The sequence below is a fragment of the Erinaceus europaeus genome, chromosome 4, assembly GCF_950295315.1.
Source record: "Erinaceus europaeus chromosome 4, mEriEur2.1, whole genome shotgun sequence".
Lineage (NCBI taxonomy): Eukaryota > Metazoa > Chordata > Mammalia > Eulipotyphla > Erinaceidae > Erinaceus > Erinaceus europaeus.
In genome coordinates, this window is record NC_080165.1 from 25,112,462 (window position 1) to 25,137,902 (window position 25,441).

General features: G+C 45.3%; 2 protein-coding genes across 2 annotated transcripts in view; both read right to left on the bottom strand.

Moving 5' to 3' along the window:
* TNFRSF13C (TNF receptor superfamily member 13C) overlaps positions 1-25,441 on the bottom strand; it is a 328,540-nt gene that overhangs the window by 1,939 nt on the left and 301,160 nt on the right. The gene's annotated exons all lie outside the window — the stretch shown is intronic.
* Positions 1,263-25,316, bottom strand: DESI1 (desumoylating isopeptidase 1). The gene is made up of 6 exons (XM_007523424.3): positions 25,015-25,316; positions 14,343-14,364; positions 13,185-13,254; positions 9,463-9,572; positions 8,185-8,307; positions 1,263-3,724 (listed from the first exon to the last, which is right to left on the bottom strand). The coding sequence occupies exons 1-6, from the start codon at positions 25,100-25,102 to the stop codon at positions 3,631-3,633; spliced, it is 507 nt and encodes a 168-aa protein (XP_007523486.1). The 5' UTR covers positions 25,103-25,316; the 3' UTR covers positions 1,263-3,630.

A 25,441-nucleotide genomic window follows, 5' to 3' on the forward strand; every position in this document is an offset into this window, starting at 1 on the left:
CTCTCTTCAGAAGAGGGGACTGGTAGGGCCTCTGCAGTGTCTGTTGAGTGTTTTCTGCCCTAGGCCCAGCATTCATTGGGAGTTTAAATCTGTGCCAGGCACTGGGGAAGATGCTTTACATTGACTCTTCAAAACTACCCTATGAGGTAGGGACCATCTTCTCCATTCTACAGATATGGAGCCAACAGATTGACCCACAAGTGACAAAGCAAGTACTTAAGTACCTGCAAGCAGGAGCTCCAACTCCTGCTTGTGAATGAGTCTGCATTTTTGTTTTATTGATACAGAGAAGACAGAGAGGGGGAGAGACAGACAGATGCCTGCAGACCTGCTTCACTGCTTGTGAAGTGACCCTCCTGCAGGTGGGGAGCCGGGGGCTCAAGCTGGGATACTTACGCCGGTCCTTGTGCTTTGCGCTATGTGTACGTAACCTGCTGCGCTACTTCCCAGCCCCCAAGAGCCTTGGTTTCTTCTCAGACTGGCACATTGGACATGGCCAACAAGGTCTCATTGGAGTGGTGGTGAGAACATGGCCAGGGTGTAAGGATTTAGTTACTTGCCACCTGGCTAACTTCAATTTCTGCATCTGTAAAACCGCAAGTCTGTTGTGTAGAAAGCACCTCAAACAGGCCAGGCTGCCGAAGGCACTCATTCAAGTTGGCTCTCTCTCCAGATACCTGCAGCTGTGTCTGCATTCAGAGCTGCCCCTCAACCTCAACTTGTATGCAGCAAGGTCATGGTAACAAACTAGGGAGAGACCCAGCCTCCAGATGAAGTGAAATCAGAAGCAGACCCTTTTACTTCTTTTTAAAATATTTATTTATTAGAATCAGAGAAACTGAGATGGGAAGGGGGAGACAGAGAAGGAAAGAGACAGAGAGAGACACTTGCAGCCCTGCTTTACCATTCGTGAAGTTTCCCCCCTGCAGGTGGGGACAGGGTCTTGAACCCAGGTCCTTGCACACTGTAGTCTGAGCGCTTAACTAGGTACGCCACATCCTGGCCCCTGAAACAAGACACTTGTCACTGAGGCCAGAGATCCCGGTGACCAAGGTCCTCTGGGGGAAGATTCTCAGGAGTTGGGATCAGCAGACCAGGCTTCCGAGTCTGACTCCATCAGCTGTGAGAGGACCTCAGGCAACAGTATTTTCTCTAGGCTATTTCCCCATCCTTACAAAACCACAGGCAGCACATCCAGACTCAGCAAAGACAAGCTCAGAGGAAAGGCCAAAATGCCTAGATCTTCACGCACCACACAAATGCAGCAGGCAGAAATGAATTTATTGCATTAGAAAATACCAGAGAAAACCAGCAAACACCTCCCCACTAGACACATTACTAGTCTGATTTCAGGGCAGAGACTTTCCAAGGTAGAGGTTTTATTTTGGGATGTAGGGATGAGTCCCATCTCTCCTCCTGCCCTGTCCTATTAAAGCACTGAACCTCTATGGAGGTGTCCACTGTGCAAATGTCACGCACACAGCTCACATCTCACTCTGCTGTCTGCACCTGCCTGTGTTCGACTAGCTGGTCACAGTGAGCATGCTCCTGATGTTTGACATAGGACAGGAATTTGGGGATGGAGTTGGGATTCTAGCCTAAACCTAGATTTCCATGGTTAGTGTTGCTGGGACTTGGGCTAGAGACAGCGAGCTTGCCTTCCTCTACTGAATTCTGAGAAGACTGCTTACTAATCCCTCCTTCCCCACAGCCCCTGGGCATAGGCAGTGGCACAAATGGCTTCTTGGCGTAACGGGAGTCACCGAGGCTAACTTCTGGAGACAGCCCTGGTTTGGAAGTGACTGCTGGGAAGGATAAAAGCAGCTGAACCTGGAGAGGGAGAAAAGAGAAGTGAAGCTTATGAGCCCAGCATCCTTTGAATATAGTAAGGGCTCTGGGCAGAGATCTGAAGCAGGAGTTTGGGAGAGAGAGAGGGCTAGATAGAAAAGGAGTAACCTGGGTAGGAATCACAACAATGGCCAATACCAGTATGCTACCCTTCCAGGAGAAACCTAGCCCCTGAAACCCATTTTCAATGGGCTCAATTCTCTCAGTAAGATCAGTATTAAATGAAAGCCCCTGTAAATATCTCCTCTAATGAATCATGGTCATGAATACTGGCAAATCTGTGGGCCTTTAGAAGAATTAAACTGCTCACTAGTTTGACTTTAATGTTCAAAGTTCCATAATATCACCTGACATCACAAACAGACTTGTCCCTCTTTAGCTCACAAGCAAACACTAAGGCAGGATACTATGTATTCTCCCAGCTGAGATCCTGATGGTGCCAAATGCTATGGCTAACAGGAGGGGAGTTCAGAGATGAGCAACAGCTTTTTGGAGAGGCATCTGCTGCAGTCAGAGCCCACGCAAACATCATTTCAGCCTGAGGTGTGGTGGGAGCCATGGCAGGAGGGGCTCAAGGATGCTAGACTAAGACTCGGGTACTTGGCAGCTCAGGGCACCTTCCCCTCATTCACTTCCTCAAAAACTGGTGTATGGGAGGCTCTCATGAAGACAGGACATCTGCAAGTCTCTCCAGACAAGAAACTTCCAGATTGTTCCATTCTGTCTGTAAACTGCTCCAAGCAGCAGCTCAGAAGGAAAATGCCCACGCCTGCTCCAACCATACTTCTGCACAGTCAGAATGCCAATGGCAACAATGTGTGACTTCAAAGCACACTCAAGACAATGTAAAAGTTCTTATCAGGAACAACTCAATTTTCTTGTCATCTTGATTCTGCATTATTATCCTTTCCATGCTGGGGATACTTTCCTGCAGGAAGGAGTCATTTGCCCTTGGTCCCTAGTCAAATACTGCAGGTTGGTCTGGGTGGGGTGAATTCAGCGACTGTAAAAACTTGACATTACTTGCAGACATGAGGTCTGCGTATCTGCATCTCTAGCCTGAGCTCTCATTAATCCTAACAGGTCAGTTATGCCCAAGAACAGCAGCCTGCAAGGAGCGAGGCAGATTCTCCAAGGTCGACGTCAGGACTGGCAATCGGGCTAGGTGGAGGGAGGAATGGCTTTCTCCTGTCTGCTCTGGCCTCACGAGTGCTGTTATGTTCCCTCAGTCCTGAGGCTTCTGGCTGCTCCAGTATTGGCCCCATGGCTTTGCCAGAGTAAGGAGGGAAGGTGAGAAAGGAGGCTAAAGAGTTCACTTAGGCTGAGTTAAGCCATCCTAAAATGAGTCCTACAGATGTCCTGTCACAGACGTTGTCAAACTCCCTAGGCCTGACAGGGTATGACAATCTGATTAGAGTGTGGGTGTTCTCTGGAAAGAGGTTCTAGTTGGGGCTCCCCAAAACTGTACCTCATGCTTCCTGCTTACACAAACCCCCTCCCTTTCTTCAGTGTGGACGCTTAGAGAGTAGCGTCAAAAGTGAACTCACAGACAAAACAGCCTTAATAAATTAGTATAATACTATTATAAGGGATGGCATTTGTTCTGTTTCTTAGCAGCATTGTCCTACATGCGGCCTGATGATCTCCTTCCCTGGTTAAATTTAAAAAGCCGTCCCCTGGTTGTTAGCTCTGATGTAAAATTATAAAATAGAAATCTGGTAGGGTTTGTTTTGTTTAAAAAGGAAAAGCCCTGGTGAGGCAGGGCGGTCCCAGGCAGTCCTGTTAGCTCTGGCCATTGGGTCGGTCCACAGCACTCCCTCCAAGAGGCTGCATGTGGATTTTGTCCAGGTAGGGCCGCAGAGCCTGTCCGAGAGGCCTGTGGAGAAAACAGAGGTGGGAGGTCATGTGAGCTCTCAAGAGGAAGCCACAGCCCTACCCACAGGCGCTGCAGCACCCACCACCACACGAGGAAGGACAACACTGCCTGCCTAATTTGCTCAATGAGCAACACATCACTTTTGGATGAGGACTTCTCTAAAAGTACCTCCTCTGAGTGTGTTTACCCGGGGCTCCGTGCTCTGCAGATACTACCATCTTACATCTTGCCTGCTTAGCTGTGGTTTATGACTAGGCTGGTCACATAAGGAGAATGAGAACTCTCTGGGCTTCACCATTCCAGGTGAACTTTTTTTTCAGATAGACATAGACAAAGGAAGAAAAATAAAGACACTACAGCACTAAAGCTTTCCCCAGTACGGCAGGTGCTGGGCTTGAAGCTGGGTCACAAGCATGACAAAGCAATTGCACTACTGAAGTGAGTTAGTTATCTTGCAGGCCCCGTACCTGTATCTTTAATTCTCATGGTTCAAGAAGATAAAAATAGGGGCTGGGCGGTGACGCACCTGGCTGAGCGCACATGTTACAAAGCGCAAGGACCCGAGTTTGAGCTCCCGGTCCCCTTCTGCAGGGGAAAAGCTTTGTGAGTGGTGAAGAAGGGCTGAAGCTATCTCTCTGTCTCTCTCCCCCTCTCTATCACTCCCTTCTTTCTCAATTTCTGGCTGTCTATCCAACAAAGATTGAAAAAAATTATTTTTTAGATTTAAAAAAATGTTTATTTCCTTTTGTTGCCCTTGTTTTATTGTTGTTGTTATTGATGTCGTCGTTGTTGGATAGGACAGAGAGAAACCAAGAGAGATGGGGAAGACAGAGAGGGGGAGAGAAAGATAAAGACACCTGCAGACCTGCTTCACCGCTTATGAAGCAACTCCCCTGCAGGTGGGGAGCTGGGGGCTCGAACTGGGATCCTTGCACTTGGCGCCACATGCGCTTAACCTGCTGTGTTACCACCTGACTCCCGAAAAAAAAAAATTTTTTTTAAAGGACAGGGGTAGATAGTATAATGGTTATGCAAAGAGATTCTCATGCCTGAGGCATCAAAGTCCCAGGTTCAATCTCCTGCACCACCATAAGCCAGAGCTGAGCAGAGCTCTGGTAGGCAGCACATGTACCAGAGTGATGTCTGGTTCTTTCTCTCTCTCCTATCTTTCTCATAACTAAATAAATAAATTCTTAACTATATATATATATATATATATATATATATATATTCAAAAAAGAAGATAAAAATAAAAGTGAGAGGGCTAGGAGATAGCTCACCCAGTATAGAACACACTGTATTATGCACGAGGACTTGGGTCTGAGCTGCTAGTTATCATAAGGGAGCACCTGCTAAGGGAAGCTTCACAAGCAGTGGTATCTCTCCTTCTCTTACCATCTATCTCAAAAAAGTCTTCTGGGAACACAGTGGACTCAAAGCATGTACAGAGTCAAAGAGCTAATAACCTTGGTGGTAAAATAAAAATAAAAGTGGAGAAAAATAAGTAAGTTGAGACTAACAGAAAAGGACATGAGAGTATATTCAGTTCCCCCAAAAAGTGAAATCTAGGAAGCACTAGGAATAATCAGGAAAAATGCCAGTTAGATAGCCAGAAGGTGTTAACACTCCTTTCTTCCTTTGTGTTTGTTTACATAGTTCCAGGGGCCAAGTCCAGTGCTTCACACATGCAAGGCCTGGACTCTGCTGTTTAGCTATGTCCCTGACCTCATGCAATTTCCTAGACGGTGCCCGCTTTGCTCTCACATTGACTTGGCTGGAAAGAAGCACTGCAAACACTGTAGTTTTAGACTTTCCAAGACTACTGTGATCTCAGATCAGATTGCCTACGACACCTCGGGCACTAGGGCTTTTTTTTTTTTTTCCCCCTCTGTTATTGCTGGGGCTTGGTGCAGTATGAATCCACTACCCCTGGGGCCATTTAAAATGTTGTTTTTTCTTTGATAGACAGAAAGAAATCAATAGGGGAGGGGGAAGTTGAGAGGGGGAGAGAAAGACACCTGCAGACCTGCTTCACCACTTGTGAAGCATCCCCACTGCAGACAGGAAGCTGGGGGCTCGAACCAGAGTCCTTGCACTTCGTACTATGTGCACTTAACCCAGTGTGCCACCGCCAGGCCCCCACTTTATTATTTTTTTCCTTTGGCGGGTACTGCCATTTAAATATTGTATTCCCAAGTTGAAAGGGAAAAAGTATTTTAAAGTATAAACAGATAAAACCAAGAAATATTAATCCCAAATTAGACAACTTCAGGAACCCAACCCATCAAATGATAACAGCAAGAGCATGCTAAGCTATTCAGTTTAGCTCAGGGCACCTAGAAACTTCACAAGTAAGTGGGGTTTAACATGCCCAGCAAGTAATGCCAAGGCAGAGTTACTACTAGGCAACTGGGGTTCTCACCAGCTCCACACAGTAGCTTTCTTTCTTTCTTTCTCTCTTTTTTTAATTTATTCCCTTATGTTGCCCTTGTTGTTTTATTGTTGTAATTATTATTATTGTTATTGATGTCGTTGTTGTTGGATAGGACAGAGAGAAATGGAGAGAGGAGGGGAAGACAGAGAGGGGGAGAGAAAGACAGATACCTGCAGACCTGCTTCACCGCGTGTGAGGCGACTCCCCTGCAGGTGGGGAGCTGGGGACCCGAACCAGGATCTTTATGCAGCTGGTCCTTGCACTTTGCGCCACCTGTGCTCTACCGCCCGACTCCCTAGCTTTGTTTCTTAGTCAGGTTTTTCCTAGGCAGATCCAAGTAATAGCTCACCTTGCTGAGCCTGTTAAGCCTGCCAGGATCCCTATAGTACTGGCTGCTATTTAAGGAGAACTGAGTCAGTATCAGCAAACATAATAGCAACCGAGGGACGGGTAAGAGTCCTACCGGATGACACTGCCTGGAAGATGGCACAGGAGGAGGTTTGGGCAGACCAGCAGGGAGGAGCTACAGATGTGTTCTTAAAGAAAAGATTTACTGAGGACTGACTGTGCACTATAATTTACAAGGGCAGGTAGGAGGTTGTCTTTGAGGTTGTCAAAGAACTCATGGTATAGTGAAGAAAGATCAACAGCTACAAACAAACAGTTCTCTGACCTGCTCTCTCCTTGTTTATATACAACTGCCCCCTAGGAGGGGGTCAGACAGTAGTGGACCCAGCTGACTGCATACATCAGTATACACAAGGACCTGGGTTCAAGCTGGGCTGCAGGTGTCTCTCCTTCCCTGCTTAATTTCTCTCTGTCCTATCAAGTACAAAGAAAAAGGCAAAACAAACAAAAACTGCATTCTAAGTCCAGCAAAATTGCTCACTTGGACAGTACTTGCTTTGACATGTGTGACCCAGGCTCAAGCCTGGTCCCCCACTGCATTGAAGGACACTTTGGTGCTGTGGTTTCTTTTTATTTTCTTTGTCTGTTTCTCTATACTTGAAAAAGTTGTCCCTGAGTGGTAAAACCCCAGTGATGGCAAAAAACAAACAAAAACTGCAATCTAGGGCAGGTGAGACAGCTCACCTGCTTTGCCATGCCTATCACCCAGATTCAAGTGCACATCTGGAATACTCCATGGGAGTACGATAGCCCTGGTGGAAGCACCAGTACTGTGGTGTCTCTCTCCCTCTATCTACCTGAAAATATTGGCTCAGGGTGGTGAAGTCCCAGCAATGACAGAAATAAACCTACATTCTAAGTGGGTACTTCCAGGGAGTAGTAGTCTTCATTTATGTGCAATGGAACTGATGCCAGGATTCTGTTTAAATACTGAAGCCCTATCAAATGAGTATCTAATTTTTAAAAAATATTTATTCCCTTTTGTTGCCCTTGTTGTTTTGATTGTTGTAGTTATTATTGTTGCTGTTATTGATGTTGTTGTTGTTGGATAGGACAGAGAGAAATGGAGAGAGGAGGGGAAGACAGAGAGGGGGAGAGAAAGATAAATACCTGCAGACCTGCTTCAGTGCTTGTGAAGCAACTCCCCTGCAAGGTGGGGAGCTGGGGGCTTGAACTGGGATCCTTAAGCCAGTCCTTGTGCTTTGCACCACCTGAGCTTAACTCGCTGAGCTTAACTCCTGACTCTTGAGTGTCTAAATTCTGTGGTTGATGCCCGAGGCTCCAAAATCCCAGGTTCAATCCGTCACACCACCATAAGCCAGAGCTGATCAGTACTCTGGTAGAAAATAATAATAATAATAATAATAATAAAATAAAAATCAATTTTGTGGTTACACTCAACCAGCTAGAACTGGGTCAACTCCAAGGAAGGTGAAGGTAACACAGGTGAGGGAACACCTTGATGGAGAGAATGGTGGCCTGTGTTAGGATCTGCGTCATGATAGGGCCCACCAGGCTTGGAAGGATTCTGCTCAGATCAGAGAAGGGGCACTGCTTGAGTATGGGGAGTGGGGGCTCCACAGGTTGGGCAAGGCAGGGAAAGAGACAGGACACTTACGTGGAGAGGATTTCAGAGGGAAGATCAGTGATGTAAGACGGGATCTTCTGCCCAGTCAGGAACTGTGCCACTTCATTGGTGAAGGTGTTACAGTTGTTTTCAAAGACATGGTAGGTCTCACCCCTGTATATTATAAAAAGGATTGAAAATCAAATATAAAAGCGCCAGTGAGCGTCTAAGTGAAGTGACTCAAACCAGGTTATGGATGGTGTGGTGAGCACAGCTGCAGCTGAGGACGGTAATTTTCCTGCTCTTGTACACCCCAAAATATTGATTAAAAATGCCTTTTTAAAAACAAATTTTACTGATTAGCTATCATCTATCTAAAAAAAATTAACTTGGCTAGCAAGAAAGCTTACTTGGGAACATACCTGTTTTGCCATGCAAGGGACCCAGGTTCAAGCTTTGGTTCCCAAGTTATTAATGCTGTGACTGACTGACTATCTATCTATCTAATCTATCTATCTAGACTGACTATCTATCTATCTATCTATCTATCTATCTATCTATCTATCTATCTAGACTATCTACCTACCTATCTATCTATCTAGACTATCTATCTATCCTGACCATCTATCTATCTATCTATCCTGACCATCTATCTATCTATCTATCTATCTAGAAGACTACCATTTCAGAAGTCATGACTTTATGCCTCTAAGACTTATGGCAACCAACACCAACATTCCACAGCCAACATATTCTCAAAAAGGACCTTTTCTCCTCATTCTCCCATTTCTCACCATACTTTTTCAGTATAGTTATTTTTGTTGTTAGAAACAAATTATGAGAATGAAATAAAAAATAATAGGGCTCCTCCACTGCTTCCAGAGAGTATTCAGATTCATACAAAGAGAGCTATGTGGTTAAAGTATAACACTTAATAAAACCAATTACAGTTCTTTAAGAGAAAATCTGCTGAGGTTTGTACTCTATCCCAGTCACACTAGCAATCCTGTTTGTGATTTTTCAGGATGAAATATTTTACTTGGCTGGTATGAGTTAAGAGTAGTATTGCCGAAACAGCAATAGTTGACTTTAATCAAAAGGAATAAATAGTCCTTCCATCTTTCCAAAGTTTCAGCAGAAGGGACACTGGGATGGAGTTTGTGCCTCAGAGAAACACTGGACTTTTTCTGTGACATGATGACTGCCTTTATTTCATAGTCAGTGGACAAAAACTGGGTTAGACATTGCATGAACACTCTAGGGGCTATAACATACTGACTGTTCAGTGGGTGAAACAAACACAACTAACCACCACCCATCTCTACTTACCGGAACAGAGACTCCCTCAGAGAAGACAGGTACTCCAGAAAGATTTCTTCTGTCACTTCTGTGCTCCCCACATCAACCACAGAGTCTGGGGGCCCAAGCATTGTCCCTCCCTAAAAAAGCCAACCCAAAGAAAGCCATTAAATCACCATCTTCATTTTTTTTTTTTTAAGATAGCTTCCCATGGAAGGTTGTGAACGCACCGTCCCAACAACTTCAATGGCTAGTGCTTCCTGGAAATTTTTCATTATAACCTGCAGGCAGCATATTTAGGAAGTTAGAGTGTTTGTAATTTTGCAAACCAACACTAAACCACTAACAAAAATTTACTAGTAAAGATGAAAAAGCTGGGTTGCTTCTTTCTGGCAGAACCTTGAGAAGCTGAATGTCCTGACAATGTCCATTCATTCAGCTGATAAAAGATAGAAACCCAGGCCAGGCAGTAGCATAGCGGGTTAATAAGCACACATGGTGTGAAGCACAAGGACTGGCTCAAGGATCCCGGTTTAAGCCCCCAGCTCCCAAACTGCAGGGGAGTCGCTTTACAGGTGATGAAGCAGGTCTGCAGGTGTCTTTCTCTCCCCCGCTGTCCTCCCCTCCTCTCTCCATTTCTCTCTGTCCTATCCAACAACAATGACAGCAATAACAACAATAATAAATAAAAAGGACAACAAAAGGGAAAAAATTAGCCTCAAGGAGCAGTGAATTCGTAGTGCAGGAACCAAGCCCCAGCAATAACTCTGGAGGCATAAAAAAAAAAAAAAAAAAGACAGAAACCCCAGAGCCTGATGTCTCCCTTTGTCTCTACTATGCCTGATCAGCATAGGGGATTTACCTGAGAAAGTGACATTAAATTTGAATATAAAGACTAGAGAGACATTACAGATGAAGGATCAAGGAGATGTGCTAATATCAGGTTTGAATGTCTAATATGAGGATAAGAGAGTTTGGGGGTGAGAGAGATAGTATAATGGTCATGCAAAAAGACTTTCATGCTTAAGGTTCCAAAGCCCTAGGTTCAATCCGCAACACTGTAAGCCAGAGCTGAGAAGTGTTCTGGTAAAACTTTTAAACAAACAAGATGGATATGTGGTCATCCTGCAAAGAGGCTAGCAAGAGGAGACTGAGACAGATCAGATAGGGACTCGAAGATCAAGCTGATCTTTCTGGCTTCTACTCCAAGAACACGAAGGAGTGTGGTTTAAACAACACAATGCCATGTTCAGATGCTCATTATTTTAAAAAGACCACTTTGGGGGGTGGGGCGGTAGTGCAGTGGGTTAAGTGCAGGTGGCGCAAAGCACCAGGATCAGTGTAAGGATCCCGGTTTGGGCCCCCAGGTCCCCCCTGCAGGGTGATGGTGGTTGCTTCACAGGTGGTGAAGCAGGTCTGCAGGTGTCTATCTTTCTCTCCCCCTGTCTTCCCCTCCTCTCTCAATTTCTCTCTGTCCTATCCAACAACGACAATAATAACAATACCAATAACAACAACTATGAGCAAAAAGGGCAACAAAAGGGGGAAAAATAGCCTCCAGCAGCAGTGAATTCGTAGTGTAGGCACCGAACCCCAGCAATAACCCTGGAGGCAAAAAACAAACAAACAAACCCACTTTGCCTCCTGTGTGGAGAACTGACTGAGGCAGAATATATACACAGCTTGTTTGGGCCTACATGTGAGTATAGCCCAGATCAAGGGGGAAAACTTCAGTGAAATGGAAAGAGGAAGCAAGACAGAGTTAGGATACACTTAGAAGGTAGGATTTTCCCTTTCTTCCTTTTCTTTGTTTTAATTTTTCTGGTATCTTTTACTGTTTTCTTTTTCTTTTTGAAAGCATTTCTTTTACTGTTCTCTGCAAGGTAGAATATATTTGGTCATCATCAGGGCTTTACCAGTCCTAGATGACCCACATATATACACACACACACACACATAATGTATATGCATATATGAGAGAGACTTTAAAGACACCACAGCACCAAAGCTTCCTCTAATGCAGTGGAGGCCAGACTTGAACTTGAGTCATACACATTACAAAGCTGGTATTTTATCCAGGTGAGCTATTTTGCTGGCTCTAGAATTTTTTTTTTTTTTAAGACTGACTAATTCACTGATGAGATGAGAGAGAGAACCAGATTGTCACTCTGGCACATGTGGTGCAGGGGACTGATCTCAGAACCTCATGCTTGAGAGCCCAATGTCATTCACTATGCTATCTCCCAGGCCACCAAAGAGGTTTGTTTTTAAGTTATTTTTCTGAGATAGAAACACTGCTCAGCATTTTTTTTTTTTTAACATTGGGGGCTGAGGAGATACCATTTGGCTATGCAAAAAGATTTTAAAGCTTGAGGGATCAAAAGTCCCAGGTTTGATTTTTTACTGAGCAGTGCTCTGGTAAAAGATAAATAGACAAAAAAAAAAAAAAAAAAAAAAACCGAATGATTGATTGATTGATTGAGGCTGGGGAGAGAACCAGAGCATCACTCTGGAACGTGTGAGGCCAGATGAGAGCCCAAGACTTTAGCCACTGTGTCACCTCCTGGACTATACTGCTCAGCTTTTGACATATGGTGGTGCTGGGGATTGAACCTGGTTTGTGAACATGTAGTTCCTGTTCTCTAACATCTAACTATCTTCCTGGCTTAGTAAAGTAGAACTGACTGGGTTTGATGTTATGGAGGTAGGTGGGGGGCAGTGAGAGAGAAGGAAATAAACAGTAATAATAATAATAAAAAGAGCAACCTTCCATGTATGAATGTCAAAATTGTACTATTGATTGGTCTTTTTTCAGGCACTTTTAGGGCAATCCTTAGATAGCCCAGACAAAGATGTTGTGGGAATGGGTATATGTGGGCTTTAGTGTCAGAAAAACCCAAGTTTTAGCTTTTAGTTTAGTTTAGTTTTAGTACCGGTGCCACTTACTGGTCATGTAACTGTGGGTAACTCTGTCTCTGAAGAGCCCCATCATTCATCTTAACAAAGACAATGCATACTACAAAGCAAGGTCCCTAGCTGGTAATGGGTAAGAGAAGAGTAACACACGGTCTCAGATCACAAGACCTTCCCAGTAGAGACTCAGGTGCAGGTAAGTTCATGTTCAGTGTGACAAAGAAGGACCCACATGTGTGGGGAAGCAGGGAGAAGGATAACTGGCTGAAGTATCTGGGGAGGGTTTTCTTGAGATGCATATTAAGATAATTATCGGGGTCCATGAAATGGCTCACGTGGGAGAGCACAACTTACTATACGCAAGGCCCTGGGTTTAAGTTCCAGCACCACATGGAAGCACCATCAATGGCACCAGGGAGCTTCAGGTATAGTGGTGTGGTGCTCTCTCTCCCTGTCTCCCTTCCTCTCCATCTCTCTTAAAAAAAAAAAAAGAATATACGTCCCCACCTGCAGGGAGTGTCTTCCCCTCCTCTCTCCATTTCTCTGTCCTCTCCAATGACGACGACATCAATAACACCAATAATAACTACACAATAAAACAACAACGGCAATAAAAGGGAAAATAAATAAATACTAAAAAATTTAAAAAAAAGAAAAAGAAATATACGATTGGGCTGGGGAGGCTCAGCTGCACCATACACATGCATAGTACTGGGTTCACGGTTTGCTCTACACACCAGGCTAGAAGGCAGAATGTACTTAGAGGAACCAAAGTTCCTGGCTGACGAGAACCCCAGGGACTCTGAGTATGCAGGCCAGGATGTAGAGAAGGTGCTCACCGGGGGACAGCTGGAAATACCCTCAGCGCCAAAGTAGAATTCATCCTTGTGCACAACTATGGAAGTGTGCCTGCAATGCAGAGGAGACACAGATTAGCCAGAAACTGCAAACTGACCTGACAAAAGCAAACACCACATGGCAATGAGCATAATTTCTACCCAAGGATATAACTGTTGTCACCAGCCTTAGGACAATACTCAAGCATAGGCGTGAGTAAGATAAGGCTAGGGGTTCTCAGAGTTGGTACTATTTACATTTGGGCCAGAATAATTCATTGGAGACGGGGACTGTCCTGTGCATTCTAGGATACTTAGCAGCACCCGGCTCTCTATCATCTATCCACCAGCACCCAAACTCCACCAAACATGACTCAGACTCTGTCAAGTGTCTCCTGGGGGCAGTATCACCCAAACCCCAATCACTGCTGAGAATTAAGTGAACAGAGGAGAGTCCTTATTCACCCCAATACTGACAAACCGATTGCTGAAATAAAATTCTACAGACAAAATTGTGTTTCCAGACTTTTAAAACTAACAAGAGCAGTTAATCTGGACTGTGCTGGGAGAAACAAGAGATGCTGTTAAATGCAGAAATATTTGGGGCAAAGGCATTCGTATTACTTCTTCATTCAAGTCAAACAAAGGGCCATTCTGGTTAACTCAAAGGTCAAGTCCAGATGGAACCTGTGAGTTCCCTCATAAATGAGAAATTGAGAACTTGACCAGCATGTTGGAGTCTAACAGTGTTGGGTTCAATACACAGAATCCAAAGTAAGTGTATTTTAAGACAGTAATCTGGAGTCCTTAAGTCTTCTGTAGTTAGAAGTTTGGCCAGGTGTGGGCATGACACCATTCTGACTTTATTTAGGACAGGCTTATCTGCTCAGCACTGCTGAGCACCATTTCTCCTGGATATTCCTTGCTATAGAAGGACATCCTGTGCATTGTAGGAATTCTGTGAGTAGTTGGCTTCTTCCTACCACCAAAAATGATCTCTAGACACCGTCATATGTCCTCATGGGGGCAAGGAGCAAAATACCACTGCTTTAGAACTTGAAGATTTATGACAGAGCTGGAAGTCATAGGCTCAGACCTGAAATGCACAGGTTTTGCTTTGTCCCATAAACCAGTCAATGTATGCAGTCCCACCCAACTTACCAGATGCCTTCCAGTTGTTTCCCTGTGGAGAGAAGAAGAGATTTAGCCACTTGGGACGAGACTAAATGGCCTCCCAGCCTGAGAAAATTGGGACATCTCTCAAACTCAGAGTAGCCCAGTATAGAAAGTTACACGTAACGTATATGGAACTTCACAGGGTTATGCCTCTCCTCCAATAAGGTCCCCAGGTTGTGACAGTGGTATGCTATATTATAGTAAAAAGAAAAAAAATAATCAAAATTCTTTGTCAGAATGTAAGATAAAACCACTGGTATAGATGGACACTGACTTTATGCCTGTTCTTTTTCTTTTGAGGTCAATTCAACTTAGCTTTTTAAATTGGTCTCATTTAGCGCACATGTTACAATGCAGAAGGACCCAGTCCCCACCTGCGGGGGTTGGGGGGAGCTCTGCAAGTGGTGAAGCAGGGCTGCAGGTGTCTCTCTCTTCCTCTCTATCATCCCCTGCCTGCTCAATTTATGACTGTCTCTATCCAATAATAAAGATAACAATAAATTAAAAAATGTTTGTCTCATTTGTAAAGATAGGAGTAAAACAATAGTATAGGAAAGGTAGCACACTTCTTTACGGAGTGTGGTGTAAGTGAGGTTCCTAACAAAATATTGAGGAAAACTTTGGAAATGCCAACCATACCTATATGTATTTCAGAAACCATGGTAGTATAGAAATACAAGTATGTGGGAGTCGGGCAGTAGGGCAGCGGGTTAAGCGCAGGTGGCACAAAGCGCAAGGACTGGCGGAAGGATCTTGGTTCGAGCCCCCGGCTCCCCAACTGAAGGGGGGTCGCTTCACAGGCGGTGAAGCAGGTCTACAGATGTCTTTCTTTCTCTCCCCGTCTCCCCCTCCACTCTCCATTTCTCTCTGTCCTATCCACTAAGGACAACATCAATAACAACAACAATAACTACAACAACAATGAAAAACAAGGGCAACAAAAAGGGAAAATAAACAAATATAAAAAAAAATAAAAGAAATACAAGTATGAACTGACCACTGTCCTGCCTTTAAAGAGCTCAAAGTCAAAATGACAAAAGACAAGTATAAAACTCAACAAACAATATTGATGCTTCTTTTTTTTTTCCCCCAGAGCACTGACCAGCTCTGGCTTATGGTGGTGCAGGGGACTGAACCTGGGACTTCAGTACCTCAACCATGAGAGTCTCTTTATATAAACATTATGCTATCTACCCCACACCCATGCTCATACTTTTACAGAGAAGCAGATATATAATGTGTACCTAACACTAACCTAGCTATAAAAGTTGTAGTCTAACCAGTGGGCAAGTAGCATGAGGGATGGACATTTCTGCCAGAGGGAGCAGTAAATGCAAAGGCACAGTGGTGAATGTGACGATGGTCCTGCAGGGTATGAAACAGGGTGCAGGGATGCTGAGGAGAGGAAATGTGGCCAGCCAGGGTGTCAGGCCAGACGGAAGGTGACCCTACACCGTGGGGGCACTTGAATGCTGCTAGGCCTCCACCAGCCAGGATTTAAAGGTAGCTCTAGGTATAGAAGGGGGCTGCGGGGAGAAGATCTTGAGAAGAATGTGGTTTTCTTGAGAAAAATGTGCCCTGTCTGTTTGAGGGATGTTAAGGAGGCTATTTAGGGCCATCGAAACGACTCACTTGGACAGAGCACTGCTTTGCTATGTGCAGGACCCAGGTTGGGGCTTGTACTTCACCATACTGAAGGAAGCTTCAGTGCTGTGGTATCTTTCTTTGCTCTCTGTCTCTGTGGTCATCTTTAGCTGGGGGAAAAAAGTCAGTACAGTTGTGAAGCCCCAACAATGACAAAAAGAAAAAGTTGCAGTAGGGGGCTTTCACCAGGTAGAGAGCACATTTTGCTATGCACAAGGACTGGGGTTCGACCCTAGCCACCACATGGAGCACCGGCACATGGAAAGCTTCACAAGCAGTGCGGCAGTGCTGTGGTGACAGTGCTTCTGTCTCTCTCACCCTCTATCTAAGAAGCAAACAAATAAAGAAACAGCACTGGAAACAAAAGAAAATGTTGCAGGGTACAAATCCTACTTTATTTTCCCTGATATTTTCTGTGTTAATCACTGAGTGGTCTGCAAGGATATCAAAATTTCTCCTTATTCAACTGCATCACGGCACACTTAAAATCTTATTCATCAACAGAATATGGGTGATACGGGACTATAGCAAAAAAAAAAAAATCTTTTATTTGCCCATCACACAAATACTTGGAGCCAGGATTTAAAATAGGTTGAGAAAATGTACATCTCCCCCCCTTATATTTGATAGCACAGAGGGATTTGAGAGAAGAGGGTTAAGATAAGGAGAGACACCTGCAACACTGCTTCACTGCTTGTGAAGTTTCCTCCCTTTAGGTGGGGACCAAGGGCTTGAACCCAGATCCTTGCTCATGGTAACATGTGTGCTAAACTGAGTATGCTATCACGTGATCCTTGTACATCCCTTTTTTCCCCCCAAAGCATTTATTTATTTCCTTTTGTTGCCCTTGTTTTTATTGTTGTAGTTATTATTGTTATTGATGTCGTTGTTGGATAGGACAGAGAGAAATGGAGAGAGGAGGGGAAGACAGGGGGGAGAGAAAGTTAGACACCTGCAGACCTGCTTCATCGCTTGTGAAGCGACTCCCCTGCAGGTGGGGAGCCGGGGCTCCAACTGGGATCCTTCAGCTGGTCCTTGTGCTTTGCGCCATGTGTGCTTAACCCGCTGCACAAACACCCAACTCCCTGTACATCCTTTCTTAAAAGTGACCCATCAATTAGCCTTATTCGCACTTTTTTTTTTTTTAACCAGAGCACTGCTCAGTTCTGGCTATGGTGAATGCAAGGGATTGAACCTGGGACTTCAGAGCCTCAGGCAGGAGAGTCTCTTTGCATAACCACTTCCCCCTCCCCCACCTACTCCCCCCTTTCTTTTTGCCTCCAGGGTTATCATTGGGGCTCAGTGCCTGGACAACAAATTCACTGCTCCTGTGGCCATCCTTTCAATTTTTGATAGGACAGAGAGAAATTATAAGGGGGAGGAGAAGATAGGGAGAAAGATAGACACCTGCAGACCTGCTTCACCGCTTGCGAAGCGACCCCTCTGCAGGTGGGGAGCCGGTTTCTTGAACCAGGATCCTTGCGTGGGTACTTAGACTTTGTGCTATGTCTGCTTAGCCCAGTGCACCATCACCCGGTCCATATTCTCACATCTTTAAGTAACTGGGTATGGCAAACATTAACATCCTTTACAAACAAATAAAAATGCATGGCTTGTCCATCATAAAAGCAAGAAAAAGCAGATTCTGCAGGAATGTGAGGAAGCTGCTCTGTAGCTTGCTCACGGGAAGGAAAAATGAGGGCCACGGCCTCCTCTTCAGGATGGAGAATGTTGGAAATTGAGACTAAACTGAGTTTTAAATGTGGGGGAGCCAGACCGGGGTGGGAGTAGGCAGTGGTAGTCTAAAATTGAATTAGGGCATAAAAAACAATGATGGATGCTATTTAAAGGAGAATACAGCACACTGTAAGCATCTAATAATAATATATGCCCAATTTTGGGTGGTGGTGGGAGTAGGGATCAGCAAAACTTTCCTGAAGGAAGTGACATTGTGACCTAGGAATGAGAAGTTATCCAGGCCAACAGTTGGGGACAGAAAATATCACTGGCAGAGAACAGTCTTGGAAAAGGATAGCAGTCAAGAGAATTGAGCAGATTCTCTCCTGTCAGGCTATATAGCAGCCCTTTTCTACTGGGGTTTTTCTAAGAGAATTAAGCCCTATAACCCTAAGGTACCTATGGGAGAAGCAAAGAAAAGGCCACTCTGCTCACTTCCCCTAGGCTAGTTCTCTGTGGGAGCTACCTGACAAAGTCTCCTGTTGATAATATTCAGCTGGGGCTGGGCTTCACACACCAGGGTTCAAGCCCCAGGCCCCCACCTGCAGGGGGAAAGCTTCACAAGTGGTGAAACAGCATTGAAGTTATCTGTTTCTCTTTTCCTCTCTATCACTCATTAGCTCTCAAATTTTCTGTGTTAAGCATGTGGAGACAAGTGAGACAGTGAAGAGAAATGCAGGATCAGGGTAATAAAGGGCCTTATAGGGTGGGGGGTAGATAGCATAATGGTTATGCAAACACTCTCATGCTTGAGGCTCCATAGTCCCAGGTTCAATCCCTTGCATCACCATAAACCAGAGCTGAATAGTGCTCTGGTTAAAAAAAAAAAAGGGGGGGGGGAAGTCTACCTGAAGTAGTGGAATCACAAAGGCATGAAAATTTCTAGAAGCAGAGAAGGAGGGAGGAGGAGGAGGTAAGAAGAAAAGGAATGGAGGAAGATAGACACTAATTCTGACTCTAGAGGAATAGTTAGTTGCAATAAATAAATCAATAAATAAATGGCCTTGTAAACCACATTAGTTTTTTTTTTGTGAATTTTTTTTTTAATTTTATTTATTTATTCCCTTTTGTTGCCCTTTTTTTTTTTATTGTTGTAGTTGTTATTGTTGTTGGATAGGACAGAAGAAATGGAGAGAGGGAGGGGAAGACAGAGAGGAGGAGAGAAAGATAGACACCTGCAGACCTGCTTCACCGCCTGTGAAGCGACTCCCCTGCAGGTGGGGAGCCGGGGCTCAAACCGGGATCCTTATGCCGGTCTTTGTGCTTTGCGCCACCTGCGCTTAGCCTGCTGTACTACAGCCCGACTCCCAAACCACATTAGTTTTTACTTTGCCATGATACAAGGAAAAATTTGCATGATTACTACAAGGCCATTTATTTATATATTGATAGGTACTTTGCGTATTTCCAAGTCATTGAATCTGAGGTCAATTTTAAAATAGCCTTGTAAAGAAAAATAAATGTGCTCTTAGGACACATACACATACTTTACAAAGCTCCATATCAGAAAGCAGTCAGCAAATATAAAGTCCTCTATCAGGAAAACAGACAAGCCTGAGCAGAGTGCTGGCCTAGAGTAGTGGCTCTGTGCAATGGCCTTCAAGCTGGAGGCAGCAAAGCTTCAGCTTCAGACACCAGTCTTACCAGAAACCAGAGGTTCACCCTGGGGGGAGGGGTTTGACGACTCATCATAGCTAAAATTTTAAAAATTACTTTTATTTATTGGATAGAGACAGCCAGAAATTGAGAGGAAAGGGAGACAGAGAGACACCTGAAGCCCTGCTTCACCACTTGCAAAACTTTCCCCTTGCAGGTAGGGACTGGGGACTTGAACCTGGGTCCTTGCTCACTGTAACATATGCACTCAATCAGGTGTGCCACCACCCAATCCCACAACTAAAAGATTTCTGCACTTATCTCTATGTACTTCAGCACAGAAAGAGGTCAAGAAACTTAAAGAGCAGCCAAAAACTGAAGGACAATTACAATAGCTAATTATCTTAGGCAAATGGTATACAAAAAAAAATAATAAAAGATACAGCCAAGCTGTGCTTGATTAGAATGCTAATACTATTGATAATGTGGTGAGAGAAGGACAGCGCAATAGGAGTACATTTGTGGGAAGCAATTCTAGGTGACAAACACTGGAGATAAAATTATTGTTTCAGGGAAGAGATTTTTGTTGGGCTTCTTTATCTAGTATAATCATGACTGTATCAGAGCTAGATTTTTTTTTTGTTATCAGGGTTATTACTGGGGCTCAGGGACTGCATGACTCCACTACCATTCTTGGTGGCCTTTTTTGACAGACACACACACACACATATATACAGAGAGAGAAGAGACACCTGCAGCACTACCCTACCACTCTGAAGATTGGTCCCTGCAGGTAGGGACAAGGAGAGGGACAGGAATGAGGGAGCTTGAAACTAGGTCCTCGCACATGGTGATGTGTATGTATGTATATACGTGTGTGTGTGTGTATATATATGTATATATACATATTTTTCTCTCCTCCTGGGTGGGACTTGGTGCCTGCATTATGAATCCACTGCTCTTAGAGGCCATTTCCCCCCTTTTTTTTGCCCTTGTTGTTGGATAGGACAGAGAGAAATTGAGAGAGGAGGGGAAGACAGAGGAGAAGACAAAGACAGACACCTGCAAGACCTGCTTCACTACTTGTGAAGCAACCACCCCTGCGGGTGGGGAGCCGGGGGGCTCGAACTGGGATCCTTACGCCGGTCCTTGCGCTTTGCGCCTTGTGCGCTTAACCCGCTGCGCTACTGCCTGCCCCAGAACACATATTTACTGTGTGAGGACTGGGGTCTGAATGTCTAATTTCCATAGGGAAGCACCTATGGGACACTTTCACGAGCAGTGGAGCAATGCTATAGCCTCTCTTTATCCTTCTCTATTCTCTCTCCCTTTCTGTTTTTCACTATTTACTATTAAAAAAAAAAATCTGCTGGCAATGGTAGGATTGCACAGCAATAACCTTGGCAGGAAAAGAACAAAACAGTTTCACCACTCCAGTGTTTAGGGTCCCAGTATTCTAACTGGGAGCTCCAAGTCCTGTGCTCTACCAATTTAGTTATTTCCCCAGAAGCAAATCTTCATATGTTCCACACCAAACTCGGACTCTTGGCCACAGATGCCTTTATAAGCTTGAATAAGGCACATACTTTGCATCAATTATAAGGAAGCATGTTAGAGTAGAAATGGAATATCAAACACTAGGTTTAGAGTCATAACTAAGCTCTACCATTTATCTGCTGTTAAGATCAGCAGTACATTTTTCAACACCCTGCCCAACTGACATTGTGGCAATAACAGAACCTGTCTAAACAAACAAACAAAAGGGTCCCTATAAAGGTTTTAACACAATCTCAAGGACCAGGGTACGTACGAGTTCCCACTCCCTACCTGCAAAGGTCTGCTTCATGAGCAGTGAAGCAGGTTTGCAGCTCTCTTTCTCTATCCCTCTCTAATTATCTGTCCTCTCTCAATGTCTCTCTATCTTATCTAAAATTAGGGGAAAAAGGAAAAAAAAAAAAATGGCTTCCAGGAGTGGTGGATTCATAGTGCCAGCAACAAGCCCCAGCAATAACCTTGGTGTCAAAAAAGAAAGGACCTGGGCATATGGTAAATTCTCAGTAAATGTAAGCTACTAATATATGTTCACAATTTACTGCAGGGGGGCAGGCAGTAGTGCAGAGGGTTAAGCTTAGCACATGGTGCGAAGTGTAAGGACCTCCATAAGGATCTGTTTGAGCCCCTAGCTCCCCACCTGCAGGGGGGATCAATCACTTCACAAGCGGTGAAGCAGGTCTGCAGGTGTCTATCTTTCTCTCCCTCTCTGTCTTCCCCTCCTCTCCCAATTTCTCTCTGACCTATCCAACAATAACAAGGGCAACAAAATGGGAAAAATGGTCTCCAGGAGCAGTGGATTTGTAGTGCAGGCACTGAGCCCCAGTGATAACCCTGGAGAAAAAAAAAAGAATTTACTGTAAAATGCAGGAAACAAATTATGAACCAGAAAGGCTACGCCCATTTTCCATAAAACTTCTTTTAAAAAAGATCTTATTTACTTTTAATGAGATACAGAGAATGGCAAATAGACTAAAGCACGGCTCAGCTCTGACTTGTGGTGCTGAGGATTGGACCTAGGACCTCAAGAGTCTCAGGCATCAAAGTCTTCTGCATAATCATTATGCTATCTCTGCAGCCCTTCTTAATGAGAAAAGTGGGTGGGAAGGAGGGAAAGAAAACCAAACATCACTCTCATACATGCATTGCTGGGGATCAAACTCAAGACCTTATACTTGAGAGTTTAATATTTTAACTACTGTGCCACCTCCCAGACCACTTCATAAATTTTCACCTCTAGAAAGTAATGAGTATTTGCTTTCATAACTTGTTCACCACTTTTGTTTTAAAAGCAATATGAGAGGGCCCAGGTAGTCGTGCCTGGTTGAGCGCACATGTTACAATGCACAAGGACTCTGGTTCAAGCTCCCAGTCCCAATCTGCAGGGGGAAAGCTTTGCAAATGGTGAAGCAGTGCTGCAGGTGTCTCTCCCCCTCTTCTCTCAATTTCTGGCTGTTTCTATCCAATCAATAAAGATAACTTTAAAATACATATATGTGGAAAGGAGATAAGCAAGAATTAGATTTACAGGCAAATGATGTTAGAAATATCACTGCAGGAGCTAGGCGGTAGTGCAGTGGGTTAAGTGCACATGGCATAAAGCGCAAGGACCGGCATAAGGATTCTGGTTCGAGCCCCTGGCTCCCTACCTGCAGAGGTGGGAGTCGTTTCACAAGCGGTGAAGCAGGTTTGCAGGTGTCCATCTTTCTCCCCTCCCTCTGTCTTTCCCTCCTCTCTTGATTTCTCTGTCCTATCCAACTACAATGACAGCAACAACAATAACAACAATGATAAACAACAAGGGCAACAAAAGGGAAAAAACAGCCTCCAGGAGCAGCAGGTCCATAGTGTGAGTCCCAGCAATAATCCTGGAGGCAACAAGAAAGAAAGAAATGTCCCTGCAATCAGATAAGCTGAGTTGGCAAAGTTCCATATCTGGCTGAGATCTTCTAGGATTTCACATCTGGGGGTGTGTGTGTGTGTGCGCGCCCGCAGGCTCAGCACTATCACTTCAGTTATGGCACCTTCCCCTTCACCTACTGAACTCCACTACAAAAGCATCCTTTCAGTTCTGGGACCAGGGCAGGTGCTTTCCTGTTTCAAAGACCTCAGCAGACTGATCCTTCTTCTCTTGCCTGGAACCCTATAATGATACCCTCACCACCTTTCTTGTGACTACTTTTTCACCCTCAAATTCCCTGCCCTGAAATTACTATTCCTGGTGCCCTATTTAAGGTAGGTCTCTCTCCCTTGTCTCAGCATCCAGTTTGCTTCCTGTCCAACCCAGAGCTTATCACAATATACACATCTTTTAATGTCTTCCTCACTAAATAGCTCTATAATGGCAAAGAATATCTGGGTTTATTGGTTAAGCTTAACATATGAATAAGCTAGCAGTGCTGTGGTGCCTCTCTTCTCTATACCTTAAAAAGTCTACTGGGAGCGGTGGAATTGTGCAGGCATAAAGCCCCAGAAATAACCTTGGCACCAACAATAAAACAAAATCTCGTGGTCCAGGAGGTGGCGTAGTGGATAAGGCATTGGATACTCAAGCAGGAGATCCCAAGTTCAATCCCTGGCAGCACATGTACCAGAGTGATATCTGGTTCTTTATCTCCACCTATCTTTCTCATTAATAAATACATAACATCTTTAAAAGAATCTCTGTGGAAAGGCTTTGCGTTTGGCTGAGGAATATCATAAGTGAGAGGAACAGCATGGGGGGAACATAAGTGACATTTCATCTATGATTAACCAATGGTGCCATTCCATTAAGTTTAGTTAGAACTTGAAATGCGACTTGCATCTTTCTCCCACAATGACTTTTAAGTTTTACTTTCAGATTTGCCTTACTCATTCCAGCAACTGGTAATCTAGGCCCAAACCCGTCTAATAATGAACTGGATATGTAAGAATGACCTGAGGAGTTTATTGAAGAGATTTTTTTCCCATAAAAACTCCAGATGATTCTTATTTAATATTTATGTTGTAAGGTTCTAGAATCTATGCACTTCTCACTTCGTAGATTATATTTTTAGATATGTAGTATACAATTAAAAAAGTACAAACAAAAAATCACAACTAAGTCTCCCTCCCACTCCTGTCCCCTGGCATCAAGTTAAGTTCCCTTTTTCACTGTTTACTATGGCTACCTATTTCTTATGCTTTCTTCCAGTCAACTATCTACTTAAGCAAGCATACCTGCTATCTTAAATATGCACTTGCATATTTAAAGAACGAATTAAACCCTGTTTTTTTTTTCTATTTCCATATACTGTTAGTATATGCTGAAAATGAAGGTCACAGTATTTTAAACAGGCACCCTAGGTGATTCTGATGTGACACCAAATATAGGAACCACCCACTCAATGGCTTGTTAAGAGATTCAGTTCAACTCACTATGACACAATAGAAACTCAAGGACTTTGAAAAAGGAGCCTCTGCACTCTCCCCTCATCGCGGGGAACTAAAAATACTAACTCTCCACAGAAGCCAGGGGGAGAAAACAAACACAACCCCCCCCCCCCCCAAATACGGATGTTGCCAAAGCCTGTCTGATTCTGAATTCCCTTCCTGCCCGGCATCACCTGAGATCACAAGCCTGGCACCACACCCACGTTTCCCAAGCCGGCCTGGTATTTGGGTTAGAATGAGGTCTGAGCCACACTGGGCCGGGGCTGCATGTTTCTCTGCGGCCACTTAAGCAGTTTAGTGGAGCGCCGCCGAAAGACTTGCCCTGCTAGTCCTTCCCGAACCGGGGCGTCCAGTCCTCCCCCGGAACTGAGGTCCTACCACCTGGGCACGAGCCTCCGCGCCGGCAGGCGGAACCGAGCGTCGCGGAGCGGAGCGGGGCTGGGGCGGAGCGGACCGCACGCCCGTCTGCCGGCAGGGCCGCGTGCAGGAGCCCTCGCTTCCCGCCCGCCCGCCCGCCTCGCCCGCAGCACTCGGCCCCCGGGGCAAGCTCTCTCCACGAGCCGCCCGGCTCGCCCCCACCCACCCCGGCCGCCCGGGCTCCGACGGGCTCTGTCCTTCCTTCTCCCCGAATCCCGACGTGAAGACTCCGGGGGCCCCTCCCCGGCCCTGCCCTCCCTTGCGCAGGCCTCCCCCGGGCCGGCCGCGGCCCCCTCACCCAGCATCATGGGGCTGAGCCGCCGGGCCAGGCCCTTGGACAGGTCGTACACGTAGAGCTTCACTGGGTACAGATTGGGCGGCTCCATCCCGACCCGTGGCGGCGGCGGCGGTCGCGAAGCCCCTCCAGCACCCTGCAGCGGCGTGGACCTTCCCGTACCCGCCGGGGGTGGGGAGCGGAGGGAGTGGGGGGGACCGAGCCCGGGCCCGGCCTGAGGGGCGGGGGAGAGGACGTCTAGCTCTGCTCGCGCCCCGACACCGGCTCCGGCAACGACTACTGTGAGGTGACAGAGCAGGGCCGGGCCGGGTCCCCGCGGAAGTGGGGCGGGGGCGGGGACGCGCTGTTGCGCATGTGCGTATGGTCCGGACTGGCGGCTGGAGGCGGAGCTTCGCTCGTAGGAGGCGGGGCCTTCGTGAACAGGCAGACC